Genomic DNA, 16192 nt, shown 5'->3' with positions numbered 1-16192 from the left:
ATGTATATATGTATAAATATATGTATAAATACTAGCAATCATTCATAATTTGAAGATTAAAAAATAAGACGTACATAATATATCAGGGATAAATAAAAGTTTCAATTAAGCTACAGGAAGTTCATAAGAAAAATATGTAAATTTAAGAAGGTAGAAATCTGGAATGTAGATTATTAAAAAGTTCCACAGAAGACACTCAATCATATAAAAGTTAGTATAGTTATATAAATATCATATAAAAGACAGTGTATATTGCTACCACATGGATTAAAAATAATATACAAATAAATATTTGACAGGATTAAAGAAACTTATGCTTGGTTCTTTGAAAAATAAAATGAAGTAGAATAAAAACAACATAGGAAAAATACGGATTGTGTGACATCATTACTGTACTCTTTAAATTCAGAAAATAATACTATATATTGCCTGAGGGCCTCTTACATACTAGAAATCACAAACTGAAGAATAAGCTGAAGGTTATATTCCAAAATCATTATATTAAAAATAAGTGTGCTAATGGGATAAAGAGGTAGAACAGAAAAACTTGAAGAACAGAAACAAATTTTATTGTCTTAATTTAAAATTGTAAAAATGTGTTATTTTAATATTAATACTTGCTAACTTGAGGCCTCCTGTAAGAAGTGATCTTAACTGACCCAATGAAACAGTCCCCCAGGAAATGGAGAGCATGTTCATTCGGAAGTGAACAAATTATAGGAAATATGTGCTGTTTGCAAGTAAATTTCAGTAGTAACTAAATGCAAAATGATTATGAAACATTATTTTTTTGTGTGGTATTAGAAATATTATACCAAATGATACATTTAATAAGTGACAACTTGCCTATAGGATGGTAGAATTAAAAACATTTAATTTACTAAAACTCAAAGCAAACAAGATTTTTCAATTATAAATTCCCAAAGTTAAGTCATACAAAAGGATTTGCATTAATGAGAGAACAAATCCTTTGATTACAACTGTGGTTTGAGAGTTGAAGTTTCTCTTACTGAATACACTGCCATCTCCTGCAAAGGAAGAAGAGGCCTTCTTTGCCTTATTTGTTCATGTGTGAAACCAGACCTATGTTTTTCTTGGACCCCCAAGTCATAAATGTGAATTGCAGTATATAAAAAAGCTCTCTTTGGGGGCCTCCCTGGTGGCACAAGGGGTTAAGCACAGCCCTATGAAGCTATCTACAGCCTCTGCAGCTCCCCAGCCCGCCAGGGAGCTAACTACATGACTCAGCAGACCTCTCCTGTCTTGCCAGCTTCTCCCCTCAGTGGTGTATTTCAGTCAGTCTGCCTGTTCTGCTCCTGACTCTCTCTGGTGAATCCTCTTACCCTTTGTACCTCTGGCCTGTACCCCAGTTCTTGTATGCATAAATAAATAAATCTTTTTTAAAAAAGCTCTCTTTATTGAAACTAATTAAACTAATTAATTAAACTAATTAAATTAAACTAATTAATAGTGACTTTTTTTAAAAAAAGAGAAGAAATGAATCATACTATTCCAATTTCTTGATATAAGGAGAATGACTAAAAGTTAGCATATGACTAATTAGCTGGGGGATTCAAGCAAGGAAATCCAATTCAAGTTTCAATTTTCTTCAGGCTGTACATAATTTTTTTTTCAAAATTGTATTTTTTATTGAGATAATGTTGATATACAGCTGTATATGATTCAGAAGTACAGGTTCACACCTCTTGTGGTGTATGTTGCCATACCACCCAGCCAGCAAGGTACTAGTTTCTTGCTATAGCTCTGAGAAGAAAGCCAATTCAAGAATAGACTTGCATCATTCTGACTCACCTTGAAATATCAGCAGAGTTCTTTATTTGCAGTGACTATTTAACATTAAGAATTTAAAAAAAATCTTTATATAAATATTGTGATATGTAAGGCAATAATAATATGAAACACTTTAGGTATTCTCTGCTGCTGTTTCTTTGAATTGAATGTTCATTTTAATGAACCAGTTTTATGTGCCTGGACTTCATGTGTGTTTAGTTTCTCTTGGAGAGTATGTATTATTTAGAAGCATTTCACCAAAATAACATCTAAACATTACAGAAAATAGCACAACTAGCATTATAAATATGAGTATAAAGCATAGTGATTAAATAGCAGATATATGAAAAGCAGATATATTTGCATATTAAAATTTATATAGGAAATTTCATAAAAATATGGTATAACACTGATATATTTTAGCACGTTTTTATAGCCATAAAATTAGGAATGATATGTCTAAAATTGTACTTCATACAACTAATGCTTACATATATAGTACATTTCTTGCCAGTGAGAAGAATAACTTGTATACTGTTTTTGGTAGGCTATCAGTATTTTTTATTAAAACTCAATTAATTGTGCTTATTAACTTTTGTGACTGAATTATATTTGTTCTTATGTTTCATATATGCCAGGAAATAGTTCAAAAGGATTAATGAGTATATCAGATAAATTTTAATTTAAATTTTGCTCTAAACTCTGTGCTTTCCCCCTGCCCCATATTTACATTGTCCTTTCTAGGGACATCATGAATAATAAAGTATTTTACCAGCACCCCAATCTCATGAGGGCACTTGGGATGCATGAGACAGTGATGGAGGTCATGGTGAATGTCCTTGGTGGTGGAGAGTCCAAGGTAAAGGAAAACTTTTTACTCCTGGGATTTCATTTAGTGTAACCTCCTAGAGTACGTGTGTTACACATTCTTTTTTTAAAAAAATGATTTATTTATTTATTTACTTACTTATTTATACAAGAACTGGGGTACAGTCAGAAGCGCGGGAGGGTGAGAGGATTCACAGAGCCAGAGCAGGGAACAAAACAGGCAGACTGATGAAATACACTGCTGAGGGGAGCAGCGGGGGCAGCAGGAGAGGTCTGCATACCATGTGGGACCCTTGCCGGTGGCCGGGGATCGAACTGGCGCTGTAGAGGCAGCTTCGCAGCCCAGCGCTCAACCGCTGCGCCACCAGGGGAGGCCCTCATTCTTAATGACAGTTTTTTTAATGACTTTCTTTTTTAAAGATTTATTTATTTATATATAGAAGAACTGGTTTGTAGGCCAGAGGTGTGGGGAGTGAGAGGATTCACCAGAGACAGAGTGGGGAGCAGAACAGACAGATCTACAGAAATACACTGCTGAGGGGAGCAACAGGTGAGACAGGAGAGGTCTGTAGCACCATATATGGGTCAGCTCCGTGGTTGGGAATTGAACTCGAAATAAATATTAACAGAGTTCTTTATTTGCAGTGACTATAAAACATTGAGATCTTAGAAAATATTAAGATCTCAGGTCACAGAGGTGATGGGGTGATAGCACTAAGACATTAACCCCTACACAAGTGGGGAGGCCTAAGAATTTCTTATATCCTCTTAGGAGGACTGTTTTTTAAAGAACACCTTTGGGAAAAAGAGCAAGTAAAACCTTATAGATTGAGAATTAGATTTGCCAAGAGTTTTATTTTTCCCTTGATGTTGCTATCAGTTTCTATTTGTGCTATGTAATTTTTTATCTCCTGAATTATTCTCATTTAGGGAATATTTAGAAAGTGTAAAAGTTAATACTAATTTTATAAAACATTGAATTACAAGTCAGTTTCCATCACATTAGAAGTCTTTGAAAAACATGTTCTTCTGACCTAGTCATTCCCCTTGATTCAGATGACAAGTTGCTTTTCTTAAATTCTTGATCCAGACCATAAGGTGAGAATGATGCTTTTGAAGCATTTGTTGTAAAACTCTACACAAGTGAATTTTCAAGTTATCAAAATAAAATCCTTTAAAACCAAATGAATGGAGTTAGATAATTGGTATAATTTCATGATTTGCAAAATGCATTTCAATCTTTATTTATTTATTTATTTATTTATTTATTTATTTAATTTGGGGGCCCTTGTCGACGGCCTGCCGGGGAGCGAACCGGTGCTGCAGAGGCTGCGGGCAGCCTCGCAGCCTAGCGCTCAAGTGCTGTGCCACCAGGGGAGGCCCAATATTTTTTTAAATTTTAAAATATGCCTTTCAAAATATGGAAATGTGTCCATATCTCTTCTGTTTGATTTATCAGTAACACAGATTTATGAGGATATTACAAAATACACTATTAAGGAGGGACTCCAAGTATCATGGAGGATACTAGAACAAGATTTGGCTATCAGGGAGATGTGTTTGATGGGACCTCACAGGTAGCCTTTCCCATCCAGATGCTCATCAAAGAAGACAAGTCATGTGCAGATGTGGAATGTTGTGAGTTCCTAAAATTTTGATAATGTAAACAATAACACTGATGAAAAGAACAGCCTATTATGTGGTTCCAAGTACTGAACTGCGTGTTTTTTTACCAAACTCTCTCATTCAACTCCCCCGCACTTACGTAAAGTATATAGTATTACACATCTTATTACAATTTAACAGAACAGAATCAATGAGAGTGCTCTATTTCCCAAGGAAGCAAAGCTAATAGTAATTAGTAATAGAAATCTCAGATGAGTGGTATAGGATAAATGAAGATGGTCAGACTTTTATGCTGCTATTACCTGTGGCCTTGAACGCAGAAGGCACTTTTGAGTGTGGTCTCAGGGCACGGATGCCTGATTATGGACCCCTGGAGTATGGTGTGGGCATGTATAGGTGGGTACACCGGAGCCTGGAGGCGGCCGCTATAAAGGATGAATGAGTAGAAAAGACCACGAGAGAATGCCAGAGAAAGCCCGGGGAAAAGAAAGTATAGATTCATAGGGGGTGCAAGGTGCTGTCTCCCTGCTGACCTGTTTCCCCTTTGTGTTATTAGAAAACCTGTGGGGCTGATGCCCAGGGCTCCAAGGTTCTCTTTTTAAGCTATCTGAATGGGCGGTGAACCTATCCAGCCTGAGATGTTTGCAAAACAAGTGGTCTTGATTTCTAAACCATGCTTATGCTAGGTTTTGGTTTAGGACTGTAGGTTAATTCCAGATTAAAACATTGATGGTAATGAGATGTTGAAATTAACATCTGTCTTGATTTAGTTCAAGGACTACTAAAGGATGAGTCAAAGTCTGGACACATAAAGGTCTTTACTAGCCGAGATTTGGCAGAGTTAGGTGCATATGGATTAACAATGTGATCGAGACCTCAAGTTCTGAAATCAGTTTTATGAACATCATTTGCTTTCACAGCTAACTACCTAACTGTTTTCACAGCTAACTACCTAACTGCTCTTTATGTAGGAAATCACTTTCCCCAAGATGGTGGCCAACTGTTGCCGATTCCTCTGTTATTTCTGTCGTATAAGTAGGCAGAATCAAAAAGCTATGTTCGATCATCTCAGTTATCTATTGGAAAATAGCAGTGTTGGTCTCGGTAAGTAAATGCATGCCTTATTTAATTTTTAATATAGAAAGAATATACATATTACACTTAAAAACTAAACTTTAACAAATGAATTTGGATACATACAATATGTACCATGTTTAGAAATTAAATTTTTAGTGAAAGTGTGTGTTTTTTTATGGAATTCATAGTTGCAGTATAATCTAGGTTTTGTTTTCAACTTCATTTGAATAAATAGCCTCACCAGCTATGAGAGGTTCAACACCGCTGGATGTGGCAGCAGCCTCAGTGATGGATAATAATGAACTGGCCTTAGCTTTGCGAGAGCCAGATCTGGAAAAGGTAAGCAACATCCTGCCTTGTGTGTTTGTGTGAGTTATGCTTGTTTATATTGTTTCTTGAGATTATTTGAATATTACTATATTATAGTTGTAATTATATGATGTTAATATAATTACACACTATAAATGTTAATGTATGATATTATAGTGATCAGTTACAAAGAACAAGGCATCTGAGATAAGTATTTGAGTGTGCCTTGGTCCCTTTGATGATATTTGCTTTAGTCATACAGTTTTACTTTCTTAGAAGGTTGTTTTAACATCTCATACAAACATTTTTTGTCATGGAGAAGTTTATATATTTCAATGGAAGTCATCAATAATAAACTAATGCCATGTACTCTTAAATGTATTAGAGCATTTAATACATTGCATTGCATTCTAAGTAGTCTTACTGGTGCTACTTTTGCTCCCCTTCTTAGCAGCCAGATTGAGCCTTGATAAAATTAACCCTCTGCCCAGAAGTTTCCAAGAACATCCTACCTCATTTTGAATAAAAACTAAAGTCGTTGCAGTACTCCTACCCCTAATTTCATAAATTAATCATTTCATTTTCTGCAACTCTCCTGCTCTGTCTCTTTTGCTGCAGCCACACAGACCCATGTGGCTATTGCTGGACCTTGCCAGGAGTGCTTCTGTCTCAATGCCCTTGTGCTTCCTGTTTCCTTCATCTGCAAAATTCTGCTGATGTCTTTGACTCTTTCCAGACATCCTTCTAGCCATTGCTTCAAAGTCATCTTCTTTTTAGCTTCTACATTCACCTGCTATTTAAAATGGAAACTTTTCTGTGCTTCCTTAAGGTCTTCTTAACATTTTTATTACTTTATTTTAAACAATTGAAAAAACATACCCATATTATGTAGTGTATGCATAAATATGTTTAAAAATGTATTTATCCTTATATTTCTATGCATTTAAATTTATATTTACATTTTACCACAATCTATACACTTGTTTATTTTTGGAAATATACTCCTTAATGTAATGTATGGGCAGTGAGTTCAGGGCATTTTTCTATGCTGTTCACTAACTTGTTCCATTTTAGAGGATAACATGTCACTGGGTGAACACTCAATGAATAGCTGTTGAAGCCATGGACAGTGATCTCTTTCCAAATCATTCTGACATACCATTCAAGGATCATGAGTTTGCTTCTCTGACTCTCTTGTGGGATAATTTTCTCACATATGCAATTATATTTTTATCTGCTGATTAAAATGGCTAATACTAAATAGATTGAGAGTGTCAAAAGTTGAGGAGGATGTGGGGCCAGTAGGACCCAACCCTCATTGACTGCTGTTGGAATAAAAAAGGTGGAGTCAGTTTGTAAAGCCAGCAGTTTCTTTACAGGTTAAATATACACCTACCATAAACATATCTAGACTTTCCACTCCTAGCTGTTAACTCAATGGAAATAAAAATATATGCCCACCTGAAGTTGTGTACATGGATATTAATGAGATCTGTTTAGCCTAGTTCAAAACTAGAGATGATTCAAATATCCATCAGCTGATGAATGGATAAACAAAACTGGAGTATTTCCATATGCAGTAGAATATTACTAGGCTATAAAAAGAAGTGAAATATTGACATGCTACAACCTGAATCAAATGGAAAATAATTATTCTGAGTAGAAGAAAGCAGGCAGGCATTAGACAGGATCGCATAACTAGTTGATTATGTGTACAAATGCCTCTATGCTTTCTTTCCTCTACCTCTCTATGTGCTTTCTCATACCCTTCCTCTCCCCCATAAAATTGAGGAACATTTTGAAAGTCTTTCACTTTCTTATAAATATTATTCTAGCTTGGAGAGATCTTTAATTATCTTAGATGGATTCAAGTTTTGCATTGAGCGATATAGGTCATTAGGCATTTTTGAATGTTAACTGTTTAGGTAAATGTCTCAATTAAATGATATGGAAGTTAAGAATTGTTTTCATTCATTAGTTCATAAATATTTTATTATGACAGCACTTTGTTAGGATTTTTAAATATTTTTGGATTTTAGGTTTTACCAAAGGGAGTTTTTGTGGGTGTCATCAGATTAAAAAGAACTTCCAAAAATGCATTTGTTTTCAACCATCCTTTGAAGATATTTACCGTGTGCAGTCTATGTCTAATGCTTGTAAGTGATAATGTTTTTCCTTCTTGTCTGCAGGTAGTTCGATATTTGGCTGGTTGTGGACTGCAGAGTTGTCAGATGCTAGTATCCAAGGGTTATCCAGACATTGGGTGGAACCCAGTTGAAGGAGAAAGATACCTTGACTTTCTCAGATTTGCGGTCTTCTGTAATGGTAGGATTGATTGCTTGTGGTCTTTTCTGGTCTCTATTAAAACTGCATAAAAATAGGTGTATAAAGTAATGATCTAGCTCAGCATTTTCATGAAAATAAATATTAGTGAAGAAATTGAATGTTACAAATTGTATTTTTCAAAGTAATAATTTATTTTATAAATTTGCTAATAATGCCATGTTTTCATTATTAAACTTTTTAGGTACTTACATTCTTACAAATGATTATAGCTGGACTCTAATAATAGGATAATAGCTTCATTTCTTATGATGAATTAATAAAAATAATTTGCTTTTTCATAATCTTTATTTTGAAAATTTCAGTGCAGAAAAAAAATTTCACTGTATCATCCATACATAAAACTAGTAGTTTGAATTAAATTTTGCATCTACTACTGTGTTCATTGTTTTCCGTTTAAATATAAATGAATTAATATAACATTAATTTGCTTAGAACTTCTACATAATCAATGTTTGCTTATTTATATTCCCCATTTGATTTTAGGGGAGAGTGTGGAAGAGAATGCAAATGTTGTGGTGAGATTGCTCATCAGGCGACCTGAGTGTTTTGGTCCTGCTTTGAGAGGAGAAGGTGGGAATGGCCTTCTTGCAGCCATGGAAGAAGCCATAAAGATAGCCGAGGACCCCTCTCGAGATGGTCCTTCACCAACTAGTGGATCCAGTAAAACACTGTAAGTTTAATATACTTAGTCTGAAGAATAAATTATATTACTTGAGTAAATTATACTACTTGACTTGAAATTTTACAAACATGCATTTCCTTTTATAACTTGGAATATATTGGTACTCATGATCTGTCCCCTTGAAAATCAAATATGCCAGACTTGGAAGAATGGATGGAATGTGCTGGTGGGATAAGGTTGAATGAACAAAGAGAGAGCCTAGGAAGGGCGTTTGGATTTAGTAGAGCGAAATTTAGGTTGTAGGAAGAGATGTATTTTGTGAATTTTCCCAAGGGGCTATGGAAAAATGAGTTATTACAAAGATGGCAGATAAAATTTTGAAATTAGAGTAGAACTTAGTGGGAAGCGTACTACACTGAGTTTGTATGACAGTGAGAGAGAGATCTAGCAAGATAATGGGGGACTTAACTGGCTGGTTGTAAAAGTCCAAAAAAAGGGGATGTTGTCATGATGAGGAGTAAAATACTTGCTTACCCTGTTTCTAATACCTTAATCAATGGTTACCTTATATTTCTCCATCAGATATGCTGTTGATATTTGATCCCAGAAATCAACATAAGTCAATCCAGGCTAGTGTCTTGATATTTTTTATCTGTGGAAGTGGATGTTCTGCTGGAGGATTGTGCACTCATACTATTAGCACCACTAAATAAAAATATATTGTAGCATAGGGCTTAGTGGAGGGAAATTTCCAAGCAAAGAAACAGTCCCACAAACTCTTGTTATTCTACATGTAGATTGGGCATAAATGTTCTGTGTCCACCAAGGCCAAAATGGGAGCACCCCAAGGGCATGGTAAAAATTTATCAATTAGGGATTAGGGAGCTGTTAGTTTCTCTCAGAAGCAGAAGATGTATCAAGAGCTCTCTGGCCCAGTATCATCCAAGTGAGTGTGCACCAGGGCTCTGGTGCAGACCAGGAACCATGGCAACAAGGCTTCGCTGGCTGTCATTGCTGAGTCTAGCTGTGGTAGATGTCTGTTCAGTCACCAAAGGAGAGTTGACATGATCTTCCAGAACTATCCATATTTGTCTCTCATCAGTGAGATCATGAAATATTTGTTTTTCTTATAGAGATGGAAACGGAGACATGCCAGATTATTGGGGAGTGGATAGGCAGGATAGAATAGATGATAAAGAAATAGATGAGCACATAAATGTAATGACATTTATAAAGTAATTACTTTGGGGAAGGCACTGTACTGGGTACCTACAGTAGGTTATCTTCTAGTACAAATCTTTGTCATCCTTTTCCTACATTTATTCTAAGTTCTTCCATCAATTATTTTCTCCTTTATCCTATGCTCTGTTATCCAATTATTTTCTCTGTTATCCTACAAGTGAGACCCTATCAAAGGAGTGAGTCGTTTCTTACCCTTGTGTAGGAACCTTAATATTAAAGTTCACACAATGTGTTCTTGATGATAGAATCTCAAATTTTGCCTTTAAGCTATTGCTATTTTTTTTAAAGTTTCACTTTTAAAAATTAAATACATATATTCCAAGTATCTTAAAAGGCAGAGTCAGTTATCCTAGGTGATCCTGTTCCTGTGAAGAATATGTAATAAACCTTTATTAACATGTCACTTTTTTATCCTGTCTTCTTTGCTTTCATTTTCTTTTGAAAAATGCATGAAAGTGACCTAGAAGAGGAGGAAGATGACACTATCCACATGGGGAATGCTATCATGACCTTTTATGCAGCTTTGATCGACCTATTAGGACGCTGTGCTCCTGAAATGCATGTAAGTGCCTTGGGGCCCAAGAGCATCTATCTCTGTCTATTCATAGTTGGTGAAGATCACAACAGCATTCAAAACCAATAATCTCCATCTCCACTGAAAATAGCAACTGTAGTCTAGGTGCTGAACAATTGCTTATTTAGTTTGGAAATTTCTTGTTGGCTTTAAAAATTAGTAATGAGATTTTTGTACAAGTCACTAAAAATAGACTACTGACTGTTACTCATCTATCTCCAAATCTCCTATAGCCTCCCCAATTTTAAAAAAAGAACATCTTTTTCCCATACAATTTTCTCTTCTATCTATTGCATGCACAAAGCAACCATTCCTTTTAAGAGTCATTTTCTTGTCATGTTTAGTCCCTGTCACTAGTTTTGGGGAAAGTAGGGGTTGCAGGGAGGAAAGAACTACTCACACCCTATTGATTAGTGTTTTCTAAAACTGACCAAGATGAAATTAAAGATTCATGGAATAATACTTACTTTTACTTGGTAATACATTCTGGTATTTTCTACTTTATTCTAATGTTTTACTCTATCATATTCATTTTTTTTAATTAATTAATTTATTTATACAAGCACTGGGTACAGTCAGAAGCGCGGGAGGGTGAGAGAATTCACCAGAGCCAGAGCGGGGAGCAGAGCAGGCAGAAGGCCCAAAGTACACTGCTGAGGGGAGCAGCGGGTGTGGCAGGAGGGGTCCACGGGCCATGTGGGACCTTCCTCTGGTGGCCGGGGAGCAGCCGGGGATCGAACCGGCGCTGCAGAGGCTGCGGGCAGCTTCGCAACCCAGCGCTCAACCGCTCCACCACCAGGGAGCCCCTATCATATTCATTTTTGAAGTGCTAGTCAGGGCCCATAAAATTAGCTTCATGTTCTGTTAATGGGAAGCAAAATATACCATGATACACAATCACATTGACCTGTGATGGGGAAGAAGGCAAATTCATTTCAAACCTGGCCTGAGCAAGAAGCCAAAGGCACTGATGCTCACAAATCACCCCTTTCTCCCTACTCTTGGTATCTGTGACTTTTTGTTTATTTGTTTGGGGTTGTTTGTTTGGTTTATGGTCTCTTTCACACCCATAGCTTAGCATTTCCTTCACATCATCTTTCATTATGAACAGAGAGGAATCGCAGCTTGAAGAAATTTTAGTGTTTCCCTCCCTGACACATTGTTGCACTGTTTATATCTTTAAAAAAAAGGAAAAAAAAATATAAAGTAAAATATTTTAAAAGCTACGGTCTGATGTTTGTAGTAATATAACTTGGAATGAGATTTTTATAATAACAAATGAGACTAATTCTAAAAAATATATATGATGGAGGTGGTTATGGACAAAATATATGCTCATGATGCTTGTAGTTTTTCCTGTTAAATTGAAAGATTAAAGGAACCAAACTAGAAGTTATATAACAAATAAAAGCTTTTGGTTCTGTCATATTGAGGAGAGAAAAATAGCTAAATAAATTAATGAGAGTATCCTTGGCAATTGGATATTTTTCTATCTTTAGCAACTTTTACTGGGGACCTCGTCTGTGTCAGATATTGTGCCTATGTGTAACACACACGTGGTGGTGATGAAGGAGGCACACACCCACCGTGACTCTGAAAGCCTAGAATTGTTCCAGAGTCTGGGTGAGATTCTTGATTATATCAGATCCACCATCTTCATTGATACTTCATTAGCTAAAAACAGACTCAACAGTCTCTCTTGATTCATACTTCCTATTTCCCCCACATTGTTAACCCATCTTTGGGAGAAATCAGGTGGAATATAGGTGGATATATAATTACATTTTTATCACATACCAAGAAAGAGACTACATCAGTTAATACTAGTATATATTCAAGGTCCAAAGATACTTTTTTCCTTTGTGTTACTGCCTATGTTATGGATAGGTTTTTATATGTAATTCTGGGACAGGGATGAGTAACCACTCATAGACATCGAATATTCAATACATTTTAACATTTCAAAGCAGGTAAAAACTCTTGTTCAAATGCATTAACTAGTTGACTTAGACTAAGTACAAAATTGGGTTGTATGCTGACATGGTGAAAATGTGAGAGCAATAAGTATCTCTCTGGCCTGAAACGGCCATTTTTGTACATGTAGACTTCACAGAAAAATATCTTAGAGTTGGACTCCCATACTGCAAAATTTCTAGATAGAACTTAACATTGATTTCATTAAGTTATTCTAATATTTCCTTATTTTTCTTCTACAGTTGATTCATGCTGGTAAGGGAGAAGCCATCAGAATCAGGTCTATTTTGAGATCTCTGATTCCACTGGGAGATTTGGTGGGAGTCATCAGCATTGCTTTTCAAATGCCGACAATAGCCAAAGGTAAAGCCAAATTGCATTCTTAGTAACTCAGTAGAACTCAGGAAGACATTTGCTTTAAATAATACTGTTAGACTCAGGTTTCCCTTCCTGAGTTGAACTAATTATGTCTTTAAAAAAGATAAGAACTATGAAGTATTTTGTCATATATTTTATAGTCTCATTTTTTAACAACGCGTTACCAGTGAGATTTTAGTTCTTGTACACATGACATTTCACAAAATTTCCAGAGAAGAGGAAAAAAAACCCTGAACTGTCTTATCTAATTTATCTCCTGCTGTCCTCTGGTCCCCATTCTATATCTTTTTTTTTTTAATTTTTTTTAAGATTTATTTATTTATACAAGAACTGGGGTACAGATGAGTGGGGCCAGAGGGTGAGAGGATTCACCAGAGACAGAGCGGGGAGCAGAATAGGCAGACTGATGAAATACACTGCTGACAGGAGCAGCGGGCAAGACAGGAGAGGTCTGCCATCTGGATCTCTCCCTGGCTGGCTGGGAATCCAACCCATGCTGCAGAGGCTGCAGACAGCTTCACAGCGCTGCGCTCAACTCGCTGCGTCACCGGGGAGGCCCCCATCATTGTTCATTTTTAAACAATATCTGCTTCCCCCCACTCCCTCAGGTGTGGTCCCTATAGAGTTTCCTTCCCCAATGCACCGGTGCACCATCACCTCAGTCCCCTGTGCTCCTCCCTCCCTCCCCCTGAACCCTCTCTCACCTCTGCAGGATGTCTCTGATTTATAATTGTCTGGTTTTGCTTTGTTGTGTTTTGTACTGTTATTTTTTTTACACTGATGTCTTATTGGGTTCCCCCATATTCCTGCTATAAGTGAAACCATCCAATATTTTTCTTTTTCCTTCTGGCTTATTTCACTGAGCATAATTCCTTCTAGCTCCATCCATGTTGCTGTGAATGGCATGAATTTATCTTTTTTGATTGCTGAATAAGCAACGTGTTTTGAATCAATGTTTTTGTGTACTTTGGGTAGACCCCTGGGAGTGAATTGCCGGGTTATATGGTAGCTCCATTTTTAGTAGACTGAGGAACCTCCAGACAGCTTTCCATAGTGGTGGACGAATTTGCACTCCTATCAGCAATGTAAGAGAGTTCCTTTTTCACCACATCCTTGTCAACGTTTGTTGTTGCTATTTTTTTTTTTGATATATGCCATTCTTATTGGTGTAAGGTGGTATTGTAGCTTTGATTTGCATTTCCCTGATTATAAGGGATGTTGAACATTTCTTCATATGCCTGTTGGCCATTTGCATTTCCTCTTTGGAGAAATGTTGTTTAAGTTCTTCTGACCATTTCTTGACTGGATTGTTTACTTTGTTTTTGTTGAGTTGTGTGAGTTCTTTGTATATCTTTGTGATCAGTCCTTTGTCAGTTGCATGGAGTGCAAAAATTTTTTCCCAGTCAGTGGGGTGTCTCTCTATTTTGGTTAATGTCTCTTTTGCTGTGCAGAAGCTTTTCAGTTTGATGTAATCCCAGGTGTTTATCTTTTCCCAGACTTTCTTTGCTTTGGGTGATGAGTCTTTTTTATTTTTTTTTTATTTTTTTTAAATAATAAATTTTATTTTTATATTCCCCATACAATTGCAGCCCCCCTCATTTTGACCCCAATCCCTCCCGTCCTGCCCCCGCCCCCCTAAAAATGTCTCTGGTTCATAGTTTTTTGTTGATTTTGATTTTCACTTTCTTATAGTTATTCATTTCACTGGTCCCTTATTTAAGTTTTCTAGATTCCTGCTATGAGTGAGACCATCCGGTAATTTTCTTTTTCTTTCTGGCTTATTTCGCTGAGCATGATCCCTTCCAGCGCCATCCATGTTGCTGCAAATTGCATGTGTTTATCTTTTTTGAATGCTGAGTAATATTCCATGGTATATATGTACCACATCTTCTTGATCCAGTCATCTATTTTTGGGCATTTGGGTTGTTTCCAAAGCTTAGCTATTGTAAACAGTGCTGCTATAAACATAGGGGTGCAGGTGTTCTTTGGAATTGATGTTTCTGTGTCCTTTGGGTAAATACCTAGGAGTGGAATTGCTGGATCATATGGAAGCTCTATGTTTAGTAGGTCCAGAAATCTCCACACAGCTCTCCACAGTGGTTGGACCAGTTTGCACTCCCACCAACAGTGCAGAAGAGTTCCTTTTTCTCCACACCCTCGCCAACATTTGTTGTTGCTAGTTTTTTTAATATGTGCCATTCTCACTGGTGTAAGATGGTATCTCATGGTAGTTTTGATTTGCATTTCCCTGATGACAAGTGATGTTGAACATTTTTTCATATGCCTGTTGGCCATTTGCATTTCCTCTTCAGAGAAGTTTCTTTTTAGCTCTTCTGCCCATTTTTTGACTGGATTATATTCTTTGTTGTTGTTGAGTCTCATCAGCTCTTTGCAGATTTTTGTGATCAGCCCTTTATCATTAGTGTTGGGTGCAAAAATGTTCTCCCAGTTGGTGGGGTTTCTCTTTGTTTTTGTTATTGTCTCTTTTGCTGTGCAGAAGCTCTTTAATTTGATGTAGTCCCAGATGTTTATCTTTGCCTTCACTATCACTGCTTTGGGTGATGTGTCTGTAAAGATGTCTTTGATGTGCAAATCACGTAGTGTTTCGCCTATATTTCCTTCTATATATTTTATGGTTTCAGGTCTTATGTCTAGTTCTTTAATCCATTTTGAGTTGATTTTTGTGTATGGTGTGAGGTAGTGGTCAAGCTTCATTCTTTTGCATGTAGCGACCCAGTTTTCCCAGCACCATTTATTGAACAAACTTTCTTTGCTCCAATGCATAGTCTTTGCTCCTTTGTCAAAGATTAGTTGACCATAAATATGTGGGTTTATTTCTGGATTTTCTATTCGATTCCATTGGTCTGTATGTCTGTTCTTGTTCCAATACCATGCAGTTTTGATGATTATGGCTTTGTAGTATAGTTTGAAGTCTGGGAGTGTGATGCCTCCATTTCCTTCTTTTTTTTTTCAGTAGAGCTTTGGCTATTTGGGGTTTTTGGTGATTTCATATGAATTTCATCAGTAATTGTTCTATTTCTTTGAAGAATGACATTGAAATTTTGATTGGAATAGCATTGAATCGGTATATTGCTTTTGGTAGGATGGCCATTTTAATAATGTTTATTCTTCCAATCCATGAGCAGGGGATGTCTTTCCATTTCTTTGTGTCTTCTTCTATTTCCTTTAACAGTGTTTTATAATTTTCTTTGTATACCTTTACCTCTTTTGTTAGATTTATTCCCAAATATTTGATTTTTTTTGTTTCAATAATAAAAGGGATGTTTTTTTTTTGATTTCTTCTTCTTCAGATTTATTGTTTGTGTATAGGAAGGCTACTGACTTTTGTGTGTTGATTTTGTATCCTGCCACTTTACTGAATTGATTGATAAGTTGAATTAGTTTTTCTGTGGAGTTTTTGGGGT

General features: G+C 36.2%; 1 protein-coding gene across 1 annotated transcript in view; it reads left to right on the top strand.

Moving 5' to 3' along the window:
• Nucleotides 1-16192, top strand: part of RYR2 (ryanodine receptor 2) — a 697569-nt gene that overhangs the window by 502554 nt on the left and 178823 nt on the right. Inside the window, exons 41-47 of the mRNA XM_054694896.1 lie at nucleotides 2536-2650; nucleotides 5217-5349; nucleotides 5558-5661; nucleotides 7821-7956; nucleotides 8461-8647; nucleotides 10298-10403; nucleotides 12632-12752. Coding sequence (XP_054550871.1) covers nucleotides 2536-2650; nucleotides 5217-5349; nucleotides 5558-5661; nucleotides 7821-7956; nucleotides 8461-8647; nucleotides 10298-10403; nucleotides 12632-12752 — 902 coding nt within the window. The remainder of the gene's footprint in view (nucleotides 1-2535; nucleotides 2651-5216; nucleotides 5350-5557; nucleotides 5662-7820; nucleotides 7957-8460; nucleotides 8648-10297; nucleotides 10404-12631; nucleotides 12753-16192) is intronic.

This window comes from Talpa occidentalis, unplaced genomic scaffold (assembly GCF_014898055.3).
Source record: "Talpa occidentalis isolate TD23 unplaced genomic scaffold, MPIMG_talOcc4v2.1 talOcc4.14, whole genome shotgun sequence".
In the NCBI taxonomy this organism is placed as follows: Eukaryota; Metazoa; Chordata; class Mammalia; order Eulipotyphla; family Talpidae; genus Talpa; species Talpa occidentalis.
The sequence above is the reverse complement of the archived record's forward strand: the minus strand, read 5'-3'. Positions and strand labels throughout refer to the sequence as shown.